The 23,289-nt window shown below is 40.6% G+C and overlaps 1 protein-coding gene across 3 annotated transcripts in view; it reads right to left on the reverse strand.

The window, feature by feature from the left end:
- Positions 1–22,673, reverse strand: part of myh11a (myosin, heavy chain 11a, smooth muscle) — a 31,293-nt gene extending 8,620 nt beyond the window's left edge. For 2 of the 3 annotated variants that reach the window (XM_056367548.1, XM_056367566.1), the window contains exons 1-22: positions 22,518–22,673; positions 18,613–18,977; positions 18,164–18,320; positions 13,538–13,565; positions 8,000–8,099; positions 7,846–7,872; positions 5,374–5,466; positions 5,174–5,237; positions 4,809–4,907; positions 4,377–4,520; positions 4,162–4,257; positions 3,864–3,982; positions 3,583–3,735; positions 3,300–3,473; positions 2,962–3,135; positions 2,717–2,831; positions 1,915–2,108; positions 1,312–1,433; positions 1,109–1,178; positions 811–971; positions 459–567; positions 204–335 (exon numbers count right to left, since the gene is read on the reverse strand). In XM_056367548.1, the coding sequence (XP_056223523.1) occupies positions 204–335; positions 459–567; positions 811–971; positions 1,109–1,178; positions 1,312–1,433; positions 1,915–2,108; positions 2,717–2,831; positions 2,962–3,135; positions 3,300–3,473; positions 3,583–3,735; positions 3,864–3,982; positions 4,162–4,257; positions 4,377–4,520; positions 4,809–4,907; positions 5,174–5,237; positions 5,374–5,466; positions 7,846–7,872; positions 8,000–8,099; positions 13,538–13,565; positions 18,164–18,320; positions 18,613–18,954 (2,673 nt within the window). In that variant the 5' untranslated portion in view covers positions 18,955–18,977; positions 22,518–22,673. The remainder of the gene's footprint in view (positions 1–203; positions 336–458; positions 568–810; positions 972–1,108; positions 1,179–1,311; positions 1,434–1,914; positions 2,109–2,716; positions 2,832–2,961; positions 3,136–3,299; positions 3,474–3,582; positions 3,736–3,863; positions 3,983–4,161; positions 4,258–4,376; positions 4,521–4,808; positions 4,908–5,173; positions 5,238–5,373; positions 5,467–7,845; positions 7,873–7,999; positions 8,100–13,537; positions 13,566–18,163; positions 18,321–18,612; positions 18,978–22,517) is intronic. The other variant, XM_056367557.1, reaches the window with a different exon arrangement.
- Between the last annotated feature and the right edge of the window lie 616 nt (positions 22,674–23,289).

Consider the following 23,289-nt stretch of genomic DNA (forward strand, 5'->3'; position numbering starts at 1 on the left):
ATTATTATTATTATTATTATTATTATTATTATTATTATTATTATTATTATTATTATTATTATTATTATTATCATTATTATTATTATATAAATAATCACTGAAAAGGAGCATCAATTTGATACTTTGAGGCAGTTTTATATGGTTGTGACATCCACTGAAAGCAAAAATGTGTCTGTGTCATTCCTGCAGATTTCATCCTTTACCGATGTGTGTTTCAAGCTGATCTCCTTCAGCTCAGATTCAACCTTTGAAGCAACTTCTTTCGCCTTCTGCAGTTCTTCCTCCTTCAGACTCATCTCCTCCTCCTGTCGGGTCACTTGCAGCAGAGGCTTGACCTGTAGTTCAGGAGAATGGGCAACATCACATTTTTAACATGGGGTCAAGGGTCATAAAAAGTGAGAAGAGAGCCTAAAGCACAGGGGAGTATTGTGATATTGTTACATGAATAAGCAGCTGACCTTTGTGAAGAGTCTCCACCACTGCCAGTTCCTAAGTTTGAGGTAGGCAGCACAATTCCTCTGGATCACTTTCATGGCTGTGAGCTGCTGTTGCCTCTTGGCAAATGCCCTTTAGAAATACAGCAGTAAAAACAACATATGATGAATAATATGCAAAGTTCAAATTTATAGTGATTGAAACTGCAAGAACAAAAAAAATAAATATGAAACCCTCTCTCCAGTTAAATAAAAAAAGGCCCAAATACTGTCTTAAAGATGAGATATACTGAACCTGTGAGCAGCATAACACATAACAGACATTGACATTTATTTAGATGGTGAAGTGTGTGTGAGGAGGCTTGTTTATTCATACTTTCTTGCCAGGAAGCCTCTAGCCTGGGCCTGGAAAGCGATGATGATCACAGTGATCTTCAGATCTCTCTCCTCCTCCAACTGGGCCAACACTCCTGTTCGGAAAAAGATCTTACTCTGTCCAATCCTGTACAGGTTGGGGTCCAAGTCCAGATGTTTGATCTATGCAGACAGGAGATCAGTGAGGAAGATGAGATGTTAATGGCTCTCAAAGAATAAGACTATATACTTTGGGATGAAATATCTGTGTGACTGCACTGAATGTGTTTTTTTTGGTTGGGATTTTGAAGTAAGTTTACCATGAGGCAGCAGGCTTGTTTACCATCCATGAAACCTTTGGGAATAGCGCTAGCAGCCAAGATCTCATAACTGTAAGGAGACAATAAATATGTCAAGCTTAATATGTTCAGAAAGCTTTGCAGCAATATTATTAACTGGTTTTGAAAACACGATGCACTCAGTAGCACTGTAGGAGTTTAGTGAGCCCTCAGATCCCACTCACCGCTGGCGGAACTCCTGGAAGACGATTCGGTTGGGAAATCCTTGTCGGCAGATCCTGATCCCCTCCAACACACCATTACACCTCAGCTGCTCCAGGACCAGATTAGCATCCAGCTTCCCTGCCTGAGGAGATCAGGATTTCATTTTTAATGCACTAGGTTTTATGAAGGAAATACACATAACTCCCTCGATATTGCCTGGCTGTGTTGTTTTGTTGTTTTTGTGTCTTTGGAAATACATAAATGTAACAGAAAAGCAAATACTGTTTGATTGTACAATGACGCAATAGATTAAAGTGCTGGATCTGTTGTAAATACCTATTTTTTCCCCTAAAACATACATCCATTTTTTGAAATGCTTATCCTACTCAGGTTCACAGGATCTGGAGATGGTCACAGGGGGTCAGCCTTTCACAAGGGTTAACACATCTAGATAGATGACAGTGCTAATCACTACACTACTGTACTGTCCTACTCTGAAACAATTTGACAGTGGTCAAAGGTCAAATAAGTTATTTTTATCACCTACAATAATCACTGTGTCAGACAGACGTCATCTAGGAAGGAAATTGGCCATATGAAACACGTGTGACACTTTTCTTTACCCTCTTCTCGTGGTTGGGGATGATGCATCTGACGAAGTTGGGCTGGGTGTTGTGCAGTGTGGTCATGAGTTTGGCCAGAGACTCCTTGTAGAGCTGTCCCACCGTGCGGAACATTCCCTTCTTGGTCTTTGAGGCGCTCGGCATGGAGCTGTCCGTCATCTTGGCTATCGTGTCGAGACCAACCACTCTGTCAGCTGTAACATTCAACACGTTTATGTTAAACGGGAAAAAAACAAGTGTGTCCATTCAACTTAAAATGGTAAAAAGTGTGCTGGATCTAATGTGTTTGATTCCTATTGTAATTTCATTTCCTGTGAGTAAAATATGAAATCTTGAGTGAGTCTTTCGAGTGTTTTGTTTGTAGAAAAATGAGAGAACCTAGATGTAAAGCGGTGAAGTGTTTGTCACCTCAGTGTCCACAGGTAAGGTTTGTGTGAGGGTGGCAGCGGCATGTGTTTCTGTCTACCACTGTGTTATTTGTTGTTTCAGATCTAACAGATAGAGGCTTTAACTCCAAAATGAGATGGACACAATTTTAATTTACAAACAAGCTGATGTACTTCACAATCAAATATCATTGCAGTGTCAGTTATCAAATATTCATCTTTATTAGTATCACTGCACTGAGATCCTTGATCAAATTTCTTCATTAGTATATTAACAAATCGTCTATGCAAGCTGACAGCTACAAATATGAAATTATATTTATAACTGATTCTCATAGATAATTCCTTCAAATATAAATGTAGCCCCTTGTTGGCGAGCTGTGTCTGACTGAGAGCAGGTGATTCAGACATCTCACCATCTTTCCAGAGGTCTTGCACAAACTGGCTGGAGGAGTTGTTGAGCAAAGATGTGACGTTGTCATTTAGAGGGTCCATATTCTTTGTCAACCAGGCAGTGGCATTGTAGTCCACCTACAAACAACATCAATGTTATCTGACCTTGAAACATATATGCTTTTTTTTTATATAATAGAAGATTTACAACCTCAATAAGGCAACACATCATGTTTATATCATACTACACACATCCATTCATACTCACCCTCCCAGCATAATGAAAAATAGAAAACTCTGTCTTGTCTTTGAGCTGTTTAGGTTTGGCGAATTTCACATGGTTCCCTTGTGTGTTCATGAGTTTCTCTACAAAGGAGATATCTGTGGCTTTGGGGAACCAGCACTCTTCATCCAGCAGGGCCAGGATACCAGGAGGGTTGTTCTACAGAGAAAGTGCAGTGAGTGCAAGGTTTTACCAGCATTAAGACATTAAGACATTACAGCATACTAAATCACTACAACATCTCTGAAAGGCCAGAGAACTCTTTTGGCTTAACCATTAGGTGAAGTAGATTTTCGTGTATTTGCTGTCTAAAGGCCACTCACTGGTCTCTCGATGAGCTCGATGCAGGGCTGCAGGTCAAGGCCGAAGTCGATGAAGTTCCACTCGATGCCCTCCCTCTGGTACTCCTCCTGCTCCAGGATGAACATGGTGTGGTTGAAGAGCTGCTGCAGCTTCTCGTTGGTGTAGTTGATGCACAGCTGCTCAAAGGAGTTATCCTGTAACAACCAAAAGACAGAGCTAAAGACACTCATCCTGCATGAATATTTTGTGTATATTTTGGTGTTCACCTGCTTTCTGACTCTTCAGCGATCGACATGTCTATACCTCAAAGATCTCAAAGCCGGCAATGTCGAGGATTCCCAGGAAGGAGGCTCCTTGGCGTTTGGTTTTGTCCAAGGCTTTGTTAACTCGGGACAGGATCCAGCGGAACAGTCGCTCATAGACAGCCTTAGCCAGAGCTTCAGTAGCGAAGTCGGCCTTACAGATACACACAAACAGAAGATATCTAATGAGACTGATGAAGAAGAATAATTTAAACTCAGATGACAGGTTTGGGTTGGGTTTCCTTGTTCTTATAGTTTCACACAGTGCACCACTTGCAGTACCTGCTCTTTGGTCTGTGCCTTCTGCACCACCTCTCTGCCCACTTTGATTCGAGGGGTGAGAATGGCTCGGGTGAAGTCTGTCACATTGATGCCCTGCAGGTGACACACCTTCTGTGCCGCTGTAGACACAACAAGAAATGTGTTGGTAAACTTTAACTGCATGTCTCTTTCCTCTGTCTACGTGCAGAGTCACGTCCATAGATAAAAATAAAGTAAAGTGAATATTTTATTGAAAATTGTCAAATTAACACAAGTTGATAAACACAGATTTTCTAAGCAGGAAGTAAAGGTGTCTAACCGGTGTTGTCTGGCATGGTGGCCTGCTCCTGGTTCCTCTCTTTCTTGAACTCGATGTTTCCCAACTGCATCACTGTGGAGCACACCTTGAGGATATCTGGAAAAAACAAGTGTGACAGTTAAAGTGAGACAGTAGTCGCGTCTTACCCAATCCCACTCTTAGCCGCCTGTCTTGCTCTCGCCAAGCAGAGGTAAGATCAGAATTGTCACTGATACCGATTCTCTCCTCATCGGTTAAGCCCATGATCTTCATGGCCTCCATGGTCTCTTCATACATCTCATCGTCTTGCTGGCCAGGGATCTGAACGTGGCCCGCACTCAGGAAGCGGTAATTACTGAAGGGCTCCAGAAGAAGCTCCTCTGAGAAAAAACACATAGTCACATAGTTGGTGATTTAATGTGTCTTAATAGTTCAAGTCAGTGTCCTCTGAATGAATGAAGGTTTCACTTTTTGTGAATTAGTTGCTGGCCTAGGACAACAACACAGGTCAACCACACATAGGAGCATGTTTTCTCAGCTTTAACTTAATTATCATGGTTTAACATCAGTTAAAGGATTACATGACCTATTTCTAAATCCCAGTGGATCAACTAAAAATACATGAGAGTCAAACTGAAACTAAGACTGAGCTGTAGATTGTAACTCACCACGCAGTTTCTCTTTGGCACCGGCAATCATGTAGTAGAAGATGTGAAAAGCTCTTTCTGTCTTTGCCTGTCTGATACAGCGAGACTTCTCCAGCAGATCTGAGAGCAGTTAGCTGTTAAAGAATACAAACATTTTCTATGCTGATGCTATACGAACTTCAGCCCCATATAAAGATCTGAATGAAAGCATGATACAAAATAAGATGCTACCATGTTAAAAAGTAGGAGTGTGACTTGAGGGACAGATGAAGAAATCATTTTAGACCACATTTCATGTTCCAGATCAGAGACTTAAGACATCTCTTTTTTTAGGCTGAGAAATAATCTGAACAATATGTCAAAGATTAGAAAATAAATAAGGATACAGGTCTCAACGTTGGCTCCAACAATGTAGCCGGTCACATCAAAGTTGATGCGGATGAATTTTCCCTGTTAGAGTGATGAGGAAAGAAGATGTTACAGGATGGACTGGCGTGATTACCAATACATAAACAAGATATAAATAAAGAATCATATCACATTAGAAACCAAAACATCAAAATATCCACGTCTACAGTTAACTCACAAATCGAGAGGAGTTGTCATTTTTGATGGTCTTGGCATTTCCGAAGGCCTCCAGGATGGGATTGGCCTGCAGGAGCTGCTTCTCCAGCTCCCCCTAGTGATGACAGTGAGAAACACTGGTGTTACACACTGATTGGTTACTTGAGGTGGAGGGCAGCAGGGGGTGTTTGGTGGGGATGAGGTTGCTCAGGGTGGGTGTGGGTTAGGATAGGCTCACTGATATGTAAAAAGAAAAGAAAACATAAAAGAACAAGATCAAGGATGCCGAAGTAAATGTACAATTATCTGTAAGCGCAAAATATAATTCCATGCTAATCTCCTTTGAGTTTCTACAGTATATTATGTAACACAGACCCATGACCTAAGATTTCTCTACCCGTTTAGGGAGAAATTTTTAAAATGAGGAGAAGCTGCTGTTGACGATGTAAAAACAGCAGGCGATAAAAGACTGAGGTTATGTTGGGTCAGACGAGGCCTTACAATAATGTTAGCATTACAAAACCCTTAAAGAATCCCCCCATAGTCTTTGGATTCAGTGTATCGGCAAACTAAAATGATTCTGATTCACGAACAGACTTGCAGGAGATGCGATTTGCTTCCAGCGTGACTGCAGAGCCTTTGGACTGTAGGTGGAGCTGGGTGATGGTCAGTAAATGAGGCAGACACACCGTCACTTTGCATCGAGCTAATCCACCTGATCAAAGGGGTCCGTGTCAGCCGAGCGTCAAGGTCAGGTGCTACAGACCTCTACCTTACCTACTCTCTCACTTAAAAACACTCCCTTCAGCTACCCTGTAAACGAGCTAAAGCCATGAAGAGAAGGAGAGCACGACTTGTGTTAAAAATGCCACTGGAACTGGGAATGTGAGACGACTCATTTTCAAAATATCTGTTGACAAATGTTCTTTCTAATGATGATGAATTAAAACAAACAATTCTATTGGAGGGTTGTTCTCTGCCTTCTGGAAGACGAACATCCAAAGCCATCCAAAGCTGAATGGTTGGAATTAACCATGGACATTTCTGAATCTCTAATTGCAAAGGCTAACAATTCATGAGGGGATTTCTATGAAGTTTGGCTTTGTTATTTAATTTACATGAAGAGGTAAAGGTGATAGGAGATAACTAATCTTAGCATTTTAGCTGTGAAAATATGCTGCCCTGTTTGCTTTGTTGTTTTTTATTTGTACCTTTATTGTCCTGTTTGTCTATTGGATTCATCAAGATAAAAGTCAAAGATCTTTTTTAAGTTTATGGAAAGAGAGGAAAGATACAGACCAGCTGCTGAGGTGCAGTTCAGAGTTGGCAAAGCAGAGAGGAGGGTCCTTTTCATTTAAGTCACTGAGAAAGAAAGGAGAGAGAAGGAAAAGAGAAACAGAGCAAAGCGAAATGGCAAGAAAGTGAAAGTAACAGCAGATGGGAAGGATTGTTTTCTTGGAGATTCTGTTTATGTAAAGATACTTATGAAGACAGAAGCAGCAGGAGTCAAAGTCGTGCCTGAGGAGGAGAGAAAGTGAGAGCAGAGCAAAGAGATCAACCCAATGCTATTTCTGTTCAGGCAAGGTCCGTGGGAGCCTTGAAGTCCAACAGAGGACAGAGTACAGTACAACATTTCCTCTGGGGCAAAACCCCTGTGGGTGAGCGGGGTGAGCAGGGTCAATGGCAAAGGGAAGTATCACTTTGACCTATAACTGAATCTCTCTGTTACCTACATCAATGCCATCAAAACCAAAACCATGAGCATCTAGTCAGGAGTCATCGAGTCCTCATCTTACTCAGGCCTGATCCAGCCTGAAGCGCAAGAAGAGTTCTTAATCAAACCTTACAGAGGGTGTCAGAGCTTGTTTTAGCCCAGACAGGAAGTTTTTAGAAACGGTGCAAACCAATAAATGCTACAGGACAACACAGTCAATGCCCCGTGTCAGGGTAACTGACAGGTAGGTGTATGAGGAGGGGGGGAGAAGGGGGGGTCGGTGTTTGATAGACAAGACCAGGAGATGGGCATGCTCACACTGTGCTCGTTGATCTGTGAGAGACCCTTTCACTGCCGGGGAGGATTCAGTCTAATCTCCACTGGCAGTGAAAGGGTGTTCTTGAGAAGATAGAGGACACAAAACTCAACATGATAAACCTGTTCAGGAGTATGCAACATTAGACGTCCTTCACTGAACATTTTGTAGGTTTGAAAAGTGATTCGGAGTCAGTACTATGACGACGATGATCATGCAGTCTAAATCAGTTCTGGTTGGGTAAAGATACAGAAACGACAAATGTTAGGGGAAACGCCTTCTAACTCAAGAGCAGTAAGGTTCGGGATCTTGACCCTTGCTGTAAGAAAAATAATTACATGAAGAAAAAAAAGGGTTTTCGGGTAACTCAGTGACACCATCTTCATGCACTTTTCTAACGTAATGAAGGAACACACGCAAACACTACACACAAAAACACACTTTAGGCATTCCCCTTTACTCACGTAGGCCAACTGTGCTCCTGATTGTTGCTATTTGGAGGAAATGTTGATATACAGGATTAAACTGGGCAGGTTCCTACATATTTTGAAGTGTGAGGGAACTGGTTGGCACATCCTAACTTTTAATACAACATTCTCACTTAACATGTGTACTTACAGCACTGCTGTCCTTCTTGCCTTTGTGTGAGGAGGCCACAACAGCCAGATACTGGATGACCTTCTTGGTGTTCTCCGTCTTCCCAGCACCAGACTCCCCACTAGAGATGGAAAAATGAGAGGGGGATTAAAAGATGCAAGGGGGAGATAGTGAAAGGGAATGATGCAGAGAACGAGAAGATAATCAGCACCGACAGGTTCTCTGTTCACAGTTCAATAACCCAGTTTAATTGAATGGAAATCATGTGCAGCAGAGATAACCGCACCAACACCTGACACAAAGAATAATGTTATTGTTCAGTCTGTCTACTACACACTGATCCTTTCACCATCACTTACATTATCTATACATATTTAGGGGAAATTTTTATTTTAAATGCTTTCTTGCCAGGAGTTAGATGAGATTGATAATGCTAAATGCGAAGCTTCAACCAGATACTGCTTAGCTTAGCTTGGCATAAAGGCTGGAAATGCGGAGAGGCACAAAGTCTAGCAGTTTTTATTTCTCTTTCAAACATTTTTATTTGCATTTCTACCTTTATTTTTATAGTAGACTGTGTAAAGAAAGACAGGAAATGTGGGGAAAGAGGGATGTATGACATACAACAAAGGTGGTTAGCCATTAGGCTAAAGCCAGGCTAAGAGTTTCCCCCTGTTTCCAGTGTTTATGCTAAGCAAAGTTAACAGGCTGCTGACATCTTAATATTTACTGTAGAGACATGAGTGTAATATCAATCTTCTTATGTAAATCTCTATAAGAAAACAAAAAACATATCAATAAAGTTGATTTATTCCTTTAAATAAATGACCAGCAGCACAGAACCATTCGCCTGACACTTCATGGCAACAAAATCAGAGTGTAAGTAGCTTCTTCTTAACTTCTTATGACATCTACAAAATTATTAGGAGTTATATGACAGATACTCTCAAACCAGTCAGACGTCTAAAAGATGAGCTATCTCTTAAAAACAGTTTTTAACTCAAACATTTTCAAACAGAAGCCAGAACACATTCTTTCTTCCCTGAAAACGACCTCAGACACTTAGACAAAGTTGAACGATCCCAGAGCTATCAGACAGCAGTCTAACCCAGAGACACATCCTCAAGCATGGGTCCATAAAAGGCATGGGATGCTCTCAGTGTTAGGGCTTGGCAGCTCTGAGAGGAATCTAATTACCCTGTCCTGTTCATGTCTGGTAAGGACACACGACATCCAGGCTCCTACTGTAGGCAGCTGTTAGAGCAAAATTAATTCTGATGGGAGTTTTTCCTACAGATGTTCCAAACTGCCTCATCCTGCATGTCCTGCTTACCATCAGCACAGGTTTCACTTACGATCATAAGATTATTTGGAAGTATAGAATGGGTTAGAGCACCTACGCCATAGCCAGGTACCATACTGCTAATATTCACGTGTTATTACATTTTATTATGATTTTGTGAAACTTTCACCGAACTTCACTGATAAACAGATTAAGAAGTGTGTGCAACCTGTGATGGAATGTGGTCAGGGATTATATTATTTCAAAGGGTCACAAGTCAACAAGGCTGAGGACAAACACTTGTCCCCTCAACATCCTGCAAAGTTCTTTAGCATTTCAGGAAAAAACAGAAAATCTCGACAGTCTAGAGAGATGAACTTACAGGATTCCTCCCCCTCCATAAATACATGGCAAGGTCAGAAAAGGCAGTGAATCTACACTCTTTGGCAACATCCTGCCACTTTATGGCCACTTTGTTCATTTCATCATTTTTTAAATTTTTTTTTGCAAGTCTTTATTCAGTGTTGAGATAGTTGCGAACATTTTAAAAGTAAAAAATAAATAGCTTTGCAGTTAAAGGGAGCATTAGAAGTCTGCAACAAATGAACAGCATTTTTTAAAAACAATATCCATCCTATAAAATGACCAATAACTATTTTTCATTGTGAAAGAGGGATTTCTAGCAACAGAGATACGCATTAACATGTTGTGAGACAATCCAGTAAGTTATCTAAGTTTTAAAAACAAACCCTAACCCTAACCCAAAATTGGTTAGAAGACCAGGAAAGCTTTCCTTACATAGCCATGACTGTCTCACAAGAAAACTCTTTTTGACTATAACTTAGTAAATCAGTTTATTTGTATGCAAAGTGAAAAATATTTTTTCCCATTATTTATACTTTATTAACCATATTTGTCCATTCTTCTATTGTGGGGGAGTGAGGAAGCAGACAGTGCTTAGTGATGGTTTTCTTAGCAGATATCAGAACAACAAATAAGTTGAAATGCCCTGAGTGAAAGCGGACTTTTCTTAAATAAAAGTGTTAAACTGGAAAGGTATTTCCATATCAAATATGCCCGTCAATGTTTTGTACATCTCTGACCAGAAATGTAATTTCATTATTACTAGACATTCCCACATTATATGCCAGTGATTGGCGTCCAGGCTCCCACACTGTTTCCAGCACGTGAATCATCTGTAAAATGTGCTTTTTTCTTTGGGATAATACAAAAATCTAATTACACATGTCCATCTAAATTCTCTCCACGTATGTGAGTTAGTGCACTTCCAGTGAAAATCACAAAAGCTGTACCATTCCTCCTTTGAAAGCTCAAAATTACTTTAATTTTCCCATTTATTTTTAACATAGCCTTTGGAATGAGATTTTTTGTCATGTAGGCCTTATAAGGTCTGGATATGTGTTTAACTATGAAAAATAGGCTCCTATAATGTCTTTCAGCCCTGAGTAATCCGTATCTAGTGGGCCATTTCTAACAACTTAATGATGTAATTGTAGATATATATTTAATTCCTGCTTTTAAAATGTTGTTATTCCTTTGGCTATCCAGTTTTTAAATCTAGGATCAAAATAATCAGGCTTAAAATCAGGGTAATATGAACACCATCTAATTATTCTTGTCTTATCTTGTAATTTATATTCCTCAAAGCAGAGTTACAGAGTTTAAGTTGAACTTTTATCCATAGGTCTTGAATAAGGTTAATACATTTTTCCAAAGCCCTATTGGCCAATACTGCCTGAATTGGAGGGTATTTAATTTGTAACAATTCAATGTCTTTCAATCTTGGTTGCACAGATTAAACAGCCTAATGTGAGCCAAGCAGAAGTGATATAGCCATACATCCTTCCTGCTTTGGGAGTTGTAAAGATTTAAACCTAAATCTGGGATTTCCCCTGCCAATAATTAAATAATAAGAATTGTATCCCACTCAGAGAATTGTTTTGTGGAGATTTCATCAGTCCAGTTTTTCACACACATACATACAAAGGAAACTGGTGACCCTGCTGAGATGAAATGTCAACATCTTGAGAGTGGATTTAAGTAGCCTCTCAGCTATTTCCCATGGCAAATTCTTGCCACTGTGTGGAGGAATCTGAGGAATATAATCACCTATAGAATCCCCAGAATATACTCAGTGAGCCCTGCAATCAACACCTCATAAAAACATTTAGTTGAAACTGTATGAGAGATGTGTCAGGTGTTTCTTGTGGTGTCACAATGGAAAGGTAAATTATGGGGTTTCCTCCATAACTTTCATGAACTTTATGAAGTTTTTTTTGACACAATACTGGTCTCTGACAGTATTAAAGTGTGCTTTTAAGTATCTTACTATTAAAGATTAATATTATTCAAGAAATAGTTATGTTGGCATCACTGCCTATACATGATACAAAGGGGGTGGGCGTATCATTGTGAAATCTGTGACTTGGATGAAACATAAAGGACTTAAACAAACTGAATTCACATTTATGCAGCAAGCCTCTCTAAAATCAGATCATTCACTCTCTGGGAGGTGGTTAAAAAAAGTTTGAAAGGTTTTACAAAGTTGTTCTTTATACTACATGTGTTGCTAGGGTTTTCCTCTTCAGACCATTTCCTATATGCCATAATTCCCACCAATCAAGTACCACAGTGACAGGACATGAAAACAGCCTCAGCGTCAGTTTAACAATTTCTGCTCCACTTGATCTGCATTAATCTGAAAATGTATTATAAACACTGTCTCTGTCTGTACAGAAGACTGTAATCCTTAATAGGGAAGTTAAATGAACTGCTGTAAAAACAGTACTGTAAATACTGACAAATAACATACAGTACCATTACACATACATGTGCCATGTGCACACACACACACACACACACACACAAAGGAGGGGAATGTCATACATGACATTCCATGTATCGCACCAGAAACATTTCTCCCTTATATGGCTCCAGAGGCCTGCTGAGGCAGTCTGGCTGTAGCTCAAACAGAAATCTTAAAGTGACTGTGTGGTCCTGACTGACAGAGGCAGAGTTTGCATTTCAGCTCAACTGTATCATATCACTTCCAGTTCATCACTTTAAATGGTTTTAAACAAGGCTTTGTGTACGCCTTGTCACATTAGCATCAAACAGTCAGATTCATGTTCAAAACAGCCTGTGTACCAGTGCTGTTAACCATTAACATGTCCACACACAGACAGACAGGGATAAATACTACCAACATTTTGATAGTTGAGGAAATGGTCTGATGTGATCAAAGATTTTTCTGCATCCTGGCATCAGCAAATTCAGAGTTAAAAGAGCCTCGAGGAGGAAAGAGCCCTTCCTCTCATTTCCTTTACTGTTACCACAGCTGAGCAGCATGAGGTGCCACTGTTAGCTCAGAGATAGAAAAGTAAATATTATGATCTTAGTTAGCCTTTACCAGCTGTTTGATGCTAATCGGCAAATTACAACGACTGTAGCAGAGCCAGTGGAGGACGAACATTTATGGTCCATACACAAGGATGTGCTGTTTTATTTTTTTTCTACTGTCTTTACTTGTTTGATTTAATGCATAAGAATCCTTCCTCTCTCAAAAACGATGTACATTTATACTGGAAGTGGACTGAAATAAACAGAACACTGCTTTTTTGCTTTTGAACACAGCCACTATACTAGGCCCTTAAAATATAAAGAAAAACTAAATGAACTTGATACTTAACTTTGAATGAAAGTCAACTTCAAATCAGGTTATAATTATCTGACAAAACAAGGCTGTTTGTTCCTGGATGTCCAATCGCCCAGTCAAAGTTCTCAATAATTAGTTTAAAACAAATAAACAATCAAAACGGAGCCCAAACATTTGGAGATCTAATCTGGTTCTCCCATCAAGATGTAGGGCATACTTCCTGACCAAGAGTCTGTGAGGAGAGCGAGGCCACAGCCCCCAGGGAGCGCTGCGGACGCATTCATGCACGTTCAGTTGCGCCCCATCTAAATACAACACAACCTCACAGCATTGTGTTATGACAAACAGCAACATCCTCAAAAAAAAACAAAAAACTAGCATATTACTGTTAAAATATGAATGATTTCTTGCTGGTTGGAAGTGGGTGCTGAGACACCAGACAGGTATCTCATTCATCTAACTCTGTGTTTACACAGGCATTATGTAACTGTTCTTCCACACATGCACACACAGCCCTCCTTCGAGAATTAATGTGACTTCCAGGGTAAAGGTTAAGCAAAGACAACAAAGGTGAGTTTGGAGGTGACAGATTTTCACTTACGTGCAGAGGATGGACTGGTCCTCACGATCTGTCGAAACAAAAAGTTCACAGTGTTACACGACTTTTATGACAATTCATTTTACAAATATACAGGATGTAAGTGAGTGTCCAGATCGCTTATAAAAGCAGAAAAACTAGGTGGTAAACCGAAGGAATCTTTAATAACCAGATGTAATTTTTATTGTGTTATAAGCACAAGGGACTTATTTTCTTTTTCCCCTGTTGTTTGGTCTGAGGATGTGTGTACAGTTAGCACAGTGCACTTCTGTACTGACCACAAGTGAAACCACAAGCCTTTCTCCAGGAATAAAGATCAATCTAGTGCAGAACTTAAGACACCAGCTGGGACTCAGTTCAAAGCTTAGAGGAGGCTGTGTGATTTGCGATGGCTCCCCCGTGCCTAAAGAAACATGTAACTCCCACAAATACTCTCAATGTGCTGAGCAATGAGTCATTACATTGTCTCCGAAAATACTCCTGAGAGAACACACCAAGTCCATGTACGGCTATTTTGTAACTGTATCCTTGAATAAAAAACGGCCCTTGGGGAAAACAGGGAGAACTGCTGAATGAAGAGATGACTTTGCAGTCAGTTTTTGAGATGAGACCTCTCAGTAAATGACACCTAAAGGCTGTACTGGAAAAACGAACCAATGTGGGAAAGAGATGCAACACAGAGCATCCGGCAACTATTCTTCATCTTAATACAGTAAAGAGTATCATACATGTGCAGCATTGTAACTTTCATACTGTTGTCCACTCGTGCAGGACACCACACGCACACACACACGCACACACACACATGCGCACACACACATGCGCACACACACACACGCACACACAGGCACGCACACACGCACCCACACGCAGACACTCAGTTACAGAGCGCAGCCTGCCCTGAACTGTAAACTAGCACGGATGCTGTTTCTCTGTTTGGACTCATGTTTGGCTGCTGTTCCACTCGTTCCATTCCTTACATACACACACAAAATGCCTGTTCCCTCTCTGCATTTCCTAATTAAGGCAGATGGAGAGAGAGAGAGTGGTCGCCAGAGTAGAGAGCTTTTGTAAAACATCCAAAAACAATCATTTATGCACCAGAGACTCGGCAAGGAGAGGCAGGTTTTTCGTCACTGCAAAATATTAAGAATATTTTTGTGAAGCTGGTTCAATCATGTGAGGTAAAAATCAAAATCTGATTACACAATAGTGTCAATGCCTTTGCACCTGTCTGACAAGCACTGCAAATACACCGGGAGCACAAAGGAACAGCACATCAGTCATTTGCTGATGGGGACAGAAAACTCCCTTTGGGAATTTCACATTTTTATCTCCTGGACATCAAAGACGGGATCTCAGCCAAGACTGGAGGAATAATGTTTCAAAGCTTATGAGAGTTATCTGGATTTGCGGCAGTTATGCACCAATTCCACACTAACAAGTGAACTATTCGTACTACATCAGTCAGTGTAGGATGTCCTGCATCATTAGCCACCTCTTCATGGGAAATCCCTCTAACGCATCAACAATAACAATTCCCTGCCAGCCACAATGTTGTATGATAAAGGTTCAAAGAGGGCTCATATGTGTTGCTTTATTCCTAACCTTTTGGTAACATGTTGGATGAAGACTCTTTTTTCTCTCTCATTTGTAGTATATTATTCTTTAAACAGAACTCACAGTACCCATATTAGCAATTACAGTACCAATTTCTTTCAGTCAGGTATCCAGGGCTTTGAAACAAATTGTTTAATGAGGTCATAAAGGTAAAATCTATTGCCACATCTTAAAAGTCATTTTCAAAGATTCACTTTTTGATGTTTTTTGTGTCAACTACTTTCCTTTGATGTTTTGCCTTTTTATTTATCTTTGCATTTATTAAAAGACTATACTGTCTTTGCCCTTTGTTTTATTTGGTCGTAAAGCAGCGTAAAGCCATGTGTTGAATCTTAAAGCTGAATGGGTGGTCAATGAGCTAAAATATATTTCATATATCATGAGTCAAAGCAAGTGTCTCATGTGTTTAGTCTGAAATAAATGCAGCGAATCAAAACACATTCTTTTTTGTGCACACAGTGTCCTGGGCGGCAGCAAGTGTGTGTTTCTCCCATTAACTGAAAAGTCTCTAAGTTGCAGCTGTACGGTTCTTCTGCAAAGATAGGCAGATGAAGTCTAATCCAAACACCCACACAAACACCAATCAATCCTCCCCCTTCTTGTTTACTTATGACCCTGTGTTTACACACCATAGCTCTAACAGTAAATACTAAAATGTCCTGTGTACCAGCCTGGTATAATCCTCCAATGTACACATATTAGTGATGGCTGCATTCTTAAAGTAAGAGAAAGCATTACGCTACATCAGAAGAGACCCAAAACAGATTTAGGACAGTGTTTCCTTAACATTTGAGCTGATGCTACAGTACATCTGTCCACAGATTAGAGATGGATATTGTTGCAGCTGCATTTCTTAGGCTTCTTTATTTTCTTTTCACATCATCATTCATGTCTAGGAGCTGCCAGATACCTGTCAGAAATAATTCAAATACAGAGAACTTAACCACCAAGAAAGAAACAAAGCTACAAGCTTAGCAGTGTTAGCTTTCATAACAACTACATGCACTTGCATAAATTGCATGTGTTGTAACTAAACTCCTTAAGAAGAAGAAGTGACAACAGGAGCATACTGTAGTTGCTACAGTAGGGACAGTGTATTCAGTGCATGATAATGAAATATATTTTCTCTTACCGGGAATGTAAAATTATATAACTGTAACATTTTAAAAGCTATTGAGCTACTTTTATCATGTAGTTAACTGAGAACAGGTGAATTTATGTCTTTGGTAAAATCCTCAAAATCATCCTAGCTGAGAAACATAAATGAGCAAACAGTTAAATCAATTTCAGTATTCACAACTGTTTGTTTCGACAGAAGAGGCAGGAAAAATACTTTTGTCTATAATGACATAAGTTTTCATGAACTGAATGATGGTTTAAGGTGGAAAATTGACAACAAACTTGTGAATGCTCGTGAGAGTCCTGATTTGCTATGCAGCTTTTTATGTGCTGATAGACTTGATATGAAATCATCAACACAAACAGACAAGTGACAAGTTTGGGAAAACCTCAAGCTGCTGAGAGCCAGTTAAGAGGCTTGATTGTTAAGAGGTTGTTGATGCGGTCTACATTTTCTCAAATGAAAGTCCCATGAGCCCCAGTATGTGTGCCCTTATGTCAAAATCTAGACTTTGATCATAGATTTTGGAGCGATCCATCCAATCTCTGCTGTCATAAAAAATTTACAGGTTTATCACTGTCCTCAGCTGTTCAGTTGGCATTAACAGCACTGTCATCAGTCCGGGCTGTCTATGTGAGGACGCCATCAGCATCTGCAGCTCTTTCTGCAGCCAGAGAGACGGGATGGTGTGGTCCTGGATGATCCGACTTTCTCTTGAGCTCTCTAAACAATTACTTCCTAACAATGTCTTTAAGTCCTGTCCAAACATCCTGTTTCATTTGGGAAACTCAAAATTCAAATTAAAAATCAAAAGTACTGACTCTAGCCCATTTAATAGGACATTTAAAATCTCCCTTCTCACCCAAAGGAAAAGAACCTTTGTTATTTACACTGGCCAAAAGAGAAGAAATAAAGTTAGAGGATTTGAATGAGGAAGGGAAGGTTGCTGAAACAGGAAATGCTTTACTGCCCTCCACCCATCTCTTAATCCAGATGGGAGCTCCTCTGAGAGAACATCCTCACGTCAACATGAAGTCCAGTGGGCATGACCCTCTGGAAGCACAAGAAACATAACTTTATGGGAAACTGGCCGCTCTGAAGTCGCACTACTGAGGGGTTAGCCGAGAGCCATTTACTGTAAGCACAACTCTGCCAAGGCTGCTTTCCACTATCGTCACCTCCATGAGACACTGACTGTCAAATAGTCCATAAAGTCCTCTTTTAGATTTGATTATATCGTTCATATCAACTTACTCTGTAATGAGCTTCCAGCAGACAGATGGAGCTCTGATGTTGCTTTTGGACTGGACATAATAATAAACCCAGTTCTGCATTTGAATCTATCAGCCTGACAGCACCTGCCAACTTGTGGTTTTATCAACCACTTTGTGAACATGAGCTCAAATGCTGCGAGCTGTCATCACCCAGAGACAAGAGTTAGACCTCTGACAGCTGATACCACAGCTCACCCACACCAAGCTCTAAAGCTTCTAGCCGACACTTCAATTTGACACAGATCATTTGAAACCTTATGAGGCCAGCAGCTTGCAATTTCAACAGTCCGTTTTGTTATGTGTGAGAGCTGTCGATGAGTTATATACCAGCTCTTGTGTTACTTTGTCCTGCCTCAGTCTGACATTATTAATTCATTTTATTTAATGATTTCCACTCACTGAAAGCTAGAGCCAATCTCAGCATGCACTGGGTGGACAGACACTCTGGACAGGTCATCAGCCCATTACAGAGCGAACAAAACACGAAACACATAACTGTGACAATTTGTTACAGTCCTAATCCACCTGATCTGCACGTCTTGTGAGAGTGAAAAAGTAAATGAAAGAAACTGAATGAGACAGGTATATGACAAGGGGCAAGTACATAAATCCTACCTTGCATCATGTTTCTGTAGGCGTTATCGGTGATGGAGTAGATATGAGGGGGGACTTCATGTCGTTTCTTCCCTTTGTACATGTCAATGATCTTCTCTGAGTAGATTGGCAGCATTTTATAAGGGTTCACCACCACGCAGAACAGGCCAGAGTACGTCTGAGAGAGCAGAGAAATAAGAGTATTGAGGACAGTTTGGACATGTTTATGTTTTTGTAAGGGAAGGCTGAAACATGTCAGAAAATAAAAGCAACTCACTGATGAGTTTTTAAGCATATCAGAATTATGATTATATCAGGATATAGTTCAGTGGGTTAAGATTGGGATTAAGTTAAATCAGTGAATTTGAGTTTAGTTATACAAATATCTGTGTAGTTTTAGTTACATATAGTTCTGTTTTGGTGTGGGTGAATGATTTTGTGAGCAATCAGTGTTTTTGGTGTATACTTACATATATGAGGCCGGAGTAGTACCTCTCGCGGAGATTGTGCAACACGGAGGCCTCGTTCAGGCAGGTGAGTTCAGCCATGTCCTCCACCTTGCTGAACTTGGGAGGGTTCATCTTTTGGATGTCATCCTTGTTGACTGTCACCTTCTTGCCATTATCAGCGAGCTCCACCAGCACCTCTTCGCCGTGCTCCTCCTTGATACTAGCTGCCTCGAAGCCATGCTTCTCTGATGGCACCCACACCAGCTTCTTGGCCACCCAGTCGGCCTGCGCCATGGGGCTGTTCAGGAAGTCTTTGTCAACAAAGAGGAATTTCTCGTCCTCGCTCGGGGCCTTCTTGGACATCTTGGGTTAAGGTGGAGGGCCAGCTGTCGGGGGCAACAAATGAATTGACTAAGTGAACAATAATGGAAGCAGAGATGGAAGGGAGGAAGAGAACAAGGAAGGAGGAAAAGAAGGAAGGAACTAACGAAGGAAAGAATAGAGGCAAGTGGGAACAAAGCGAGGCAGGAAGGCAGGTAATAAATAATGATGAGAGGGCAAGAGAAGATTTCAACACAATGTATCTTACAGGACATGGTACTTCAGTGATGCATTAGTTATACATGCTAAATGAAAAAACTGTGATCGGAGAATGTGATATACAATATCATAAAGAAAACATAAACTTTATAATAGCCTATACATCACAGATGAATAAAGTCCTTGGTGCTAGAATCCTCTTTACTCTTTGAGTAAAATGACAACACTTTTTGCACTGGGTTAACTAAACACCACAGTAAGTGATGAGTCTCCATTGGTAGGAGACATGTTGCAAAAGCTGCCTGCGGTTGTAACTCAAAGAGTTAACATGTTTCATCCATCGGGGAGTTCCACAGTGCAGTCCTTCTCACAGACCTCCACCCCCTCTCAACCCTACACTTTCACACACGCCACCAGGGAGACGCACAAACAATTCCCTCCCTAATTTAGATAGAAAGACTTGATGCTGGGAAATTGAATTTAATTAACTCAGTAACAAGGACTAGTACATTTTGTCAGCAGCTTTATCTGAAATATCCCCAAAACCTTTAATGTTCACTGCCATGTACTCACACTCAATCATTAAGTCATTGCTTAATTGACAACATCCATTTTTTTTCCATGTCTTTTCCCCCTCCAGATCTCTCTCTCCCTGTCTCTGTGGTAGGAGGCTTCAGTCTCGTGCTGTGATGACCATATATGGGCCCCTTGTCTGGAGCAGGACTCTTTTCTGCAGACCTAAACAGCAAGGCAAGTGAACTCCCAAACAAAGCCCATATAGGGAATAGTATGTCTCTTGCCGGCCTCGTCATTTACTCCAAAATGATAACAGTGAGGGAGAGAGCCTGAGGGGGGCCCGGACCTTAAACAATCATGCTTCATATGGGCCCCTAGCAGCATTCATTTTTAAATGCACCAGTCAGTGGCTAAATCACGAACAAGTGTCTGGGACTCAGCCATGTCTTGGAGTCGTAGCAGCGGGAGGCGATGTAAAAATGCAAACAGGAATAAGTGCAAACATTGTACCTGCACCTGACTCTAAAGAAATATGAATAAGAAATACAGATTGGTACAAAATATTTCAAATATATCATTATGTTCTGCACTACACGCCTCAATCAGCCTCCAAGCAAAACTGGTCTAGTGTGTTTAATAAAACTCAAACCATGAAGTGTCAAATTGGATCGGCCTCTGAACTGCTGAGTAGGAAACTTAGTGGTTCTTGGATTACAGACAATGAGTCACTTCTGTCCACAGGCTGTTACTCCATCCCACCTCCACCTCTGTGTACACTGAGACTGGCACACACTTTAATTGAGTGGGAACTATGTAAAAGAAAAAAAAGCCACTGAGCCTCCTGAGAAAGCCTATAAACGTACCCGAGGGAACCAGCAAAACCAAACCACCCAGAACTAACTGTAAGATACTGTATAAATATTAACTGCAGACAGAGACAGACACTTTCTATTTGATACAAAACTGCAAAGCTGGGGTTGTCCAGTGAACCGGGAGAAACAAGGAAGGGACCAGCTGATACTTTGATGATCAGCTATTTCTGCCGATAACATAAACAGACTTTTCCTGACACTCCCCCCGTGTTAAAATATGTGCAGCCAGTCAAGGTCCTCCTCCTTACCCCCCTTTAACTGTGACCACCTTGGCTTAATAGCTTCGTAAAGCCTCCTCTCTCCCTCTCTCTGTTGTGGCAACACAGCTTTATACTCAGCCAGTGTATGTTGAAGACAGGTGTCTGAAGTGGGGTTGACAGGATAACAGGTTGATATAGACTGACTACAAATCTAAAGGATGACAAGGGGGAATGGGGGCTCACAATAAATCACTAAAAAGATAATATTAATCATAACTTCCAATAACACAGGGGTATCCATTGCAGCACACAAACTCACTGACCTGTTTAGTTCAATGTAAACCATCAAGCCCAAACAGTATTACATTTCTGGTAACATTATCAAATCCTTCACTATCATTAAATGTTGGCCCATGTTCCTAAACACATCACACCAAGGCTCAGAAGCAGATATGAGAGCAAAACTTAGGATGAGTCCATTATACAGGACAAGAGCCTCTATCAAGCATAATAAACAAGTGGAAATGTCACCCAGGAGACTAAGTGACCTTTCTATTTGTGGGTGAAAGAGGTTGACCTGCAGGGCCTGTGAATGATTTTACTCATTTCCTCTCTCAGCTGTTTCACAAACATTCTTCCTGTTATCATCCTGTTAATAAACCCAGACACATTAGGATTTCAATGCATTATGCCATGATTACGATTATAGCATTAAAATAATTAAATCATGACCAAAATAGACTGATTACAACACTTGACTTGTCCCGCTACAGAAATGGTGGTGCTCAGTAACATGCAACAATTCTCAACACATAACTTCCTTCTCCTTCAGAGAAACCTAGATGTTTAAAATGATAAGTCAAATGTGTTCAGCTTAGAGATCGAACATTGTTGTGGCATTTGTCACACTGGGTATCTGTGCCTGAACCACTTTACCGAGTTCTGGTGAGCAACTTTGCTTTCTCTGTAGTAAATGTCCTTGTCAGTACCATGAAGTTAAATGAGAGTATTGCTAGTGTTTGTTTGGTCTAACAAACATTTCATACAGTTCATGTGCTGAACTATCCATAAAGTGCATAAGTGTGGGGAGAACAATGATGGAGGATGAGAAATAAACTCCTTCAACACCATCACTGATGGGTTTCACTGGTGACGTGTGAAACCGCCAGGACTCAGTTTGTCTGCATCTTTAGCCACAATGTGCAACAGTTTGACAGACATGTGGCTTTATACAACCATATATGGAAAGCAGGAAGCTCCTCGGTTAGCGTCAAAGATATTCAGACTTAACTTCCTTACTACAGAATAAACTGCAGCATGTCCTGAATGCAGCATTTGTTTCAGTGTTTAAAACCATTTTACACTCTGGTACACTTTAATACAAAAATAAAGGTCTGCATAAATGGCAAAGTAGTCACACATTCTTTACTTAATGTACTGTAGACCTCAGACCCCTTCTTCATTTAATTGGCAATTAGCCTAGTTGTTAAAAGAAATGATGCAAATAACAAACAAGAGCTCACTTGTCAACGACCAGATGAGCTAATATTTTTTTAATTTTGTTTTTATAACCTACCAGAAAATAAATATTGAAACTTTGCTAGCACAAAGTCTTGTTTTAATTTACAGACTTAAAGCATTTAGAGAAACAAAATAAACAACGACATAATCCTTCCTCTTTCTCAGACGGAGTTAAAGTTAGCAAACTGTAAAAGGGATGCAGTTTGACAAGTGCACCTTCAGCATCACTACTCGTAAAACGACTCTCTGTGGTCTCTGCGGTAAATGATATACTTACATGTTATGAAGAAATTTGTGTTCAGGGGAGCTTTGGATTTGGAAAGTTAGGGTTTGGAGCAGCCGGCGTTGACGAGGTACTCCAAAAACGAACAGTCCAAATGACCCCCGTCAATTTCGCAGCCTTACCATTTAAACTGCGCACTGTGGCGCAAGGGTGGAGCTGCACGAGCGGCCCACCTCCTCCTCCTCCAGCAGCGACAGCATCTGTCCGCGGGGCGGGAGGCAGAGGACATGCGCACTGCGGAAATCAGCAGGTTAAAAGAGACAGAGGGAGTCACGGTGTGAGTGGAGAAGTGCTGAACGGTGAGGAGAGTCCTGCTGATAAAGTGACAGAGGACTAAAATATGTCACTTTTTCATCCTTCTGACTGTTCTTAGCTTACCGGAACATGCACACTGACTTGACATTTGTCTGTGTTTGTGCGTAAACCTGTGCAATAGGATGTCAGATAAGACATATGACAGTGGAGGAATACAAGTAAATTTACTAAACTATCCTTAATTAAACTTATACTATATTCCTCTATTTAAGTAAAAGCACTGAAGTATTAGCAGCAACATGTAGCCTTCTTTAAGCATGGAAAGCACTTGTTCTGTAGTAATAGGTCCCCTGTGACTGATACTTATATTATTTATTATGTATGACTTTATTAGATTGTTAATAGTGATGAAACAATATGTGAGCAGCATTTTACTATTGTAGTTGGTTAAGGGATAGCTACTTTGTCTAGGTAGTTTAGTCCAGTGGTTCCCAAAAAAGGTCCCTCAAAA

The sequence above is a fragment of the Seriola aureovittata genome, chromosome 3 (assembly GCF_021018895.1).
Source record: "Seriola aureovittata isolate HTS-2021-v1 ecotype China chromosome 3, ASM2101889v1, whole genome shotgun sequence".
Classification (NCBI taxonomy): domain Eukaryota; kingdom Metazoa; phylum Chordata; class Actinopteri; order Carangiformes; family Carangidae; genus Seriola; species Seriola aureovittata.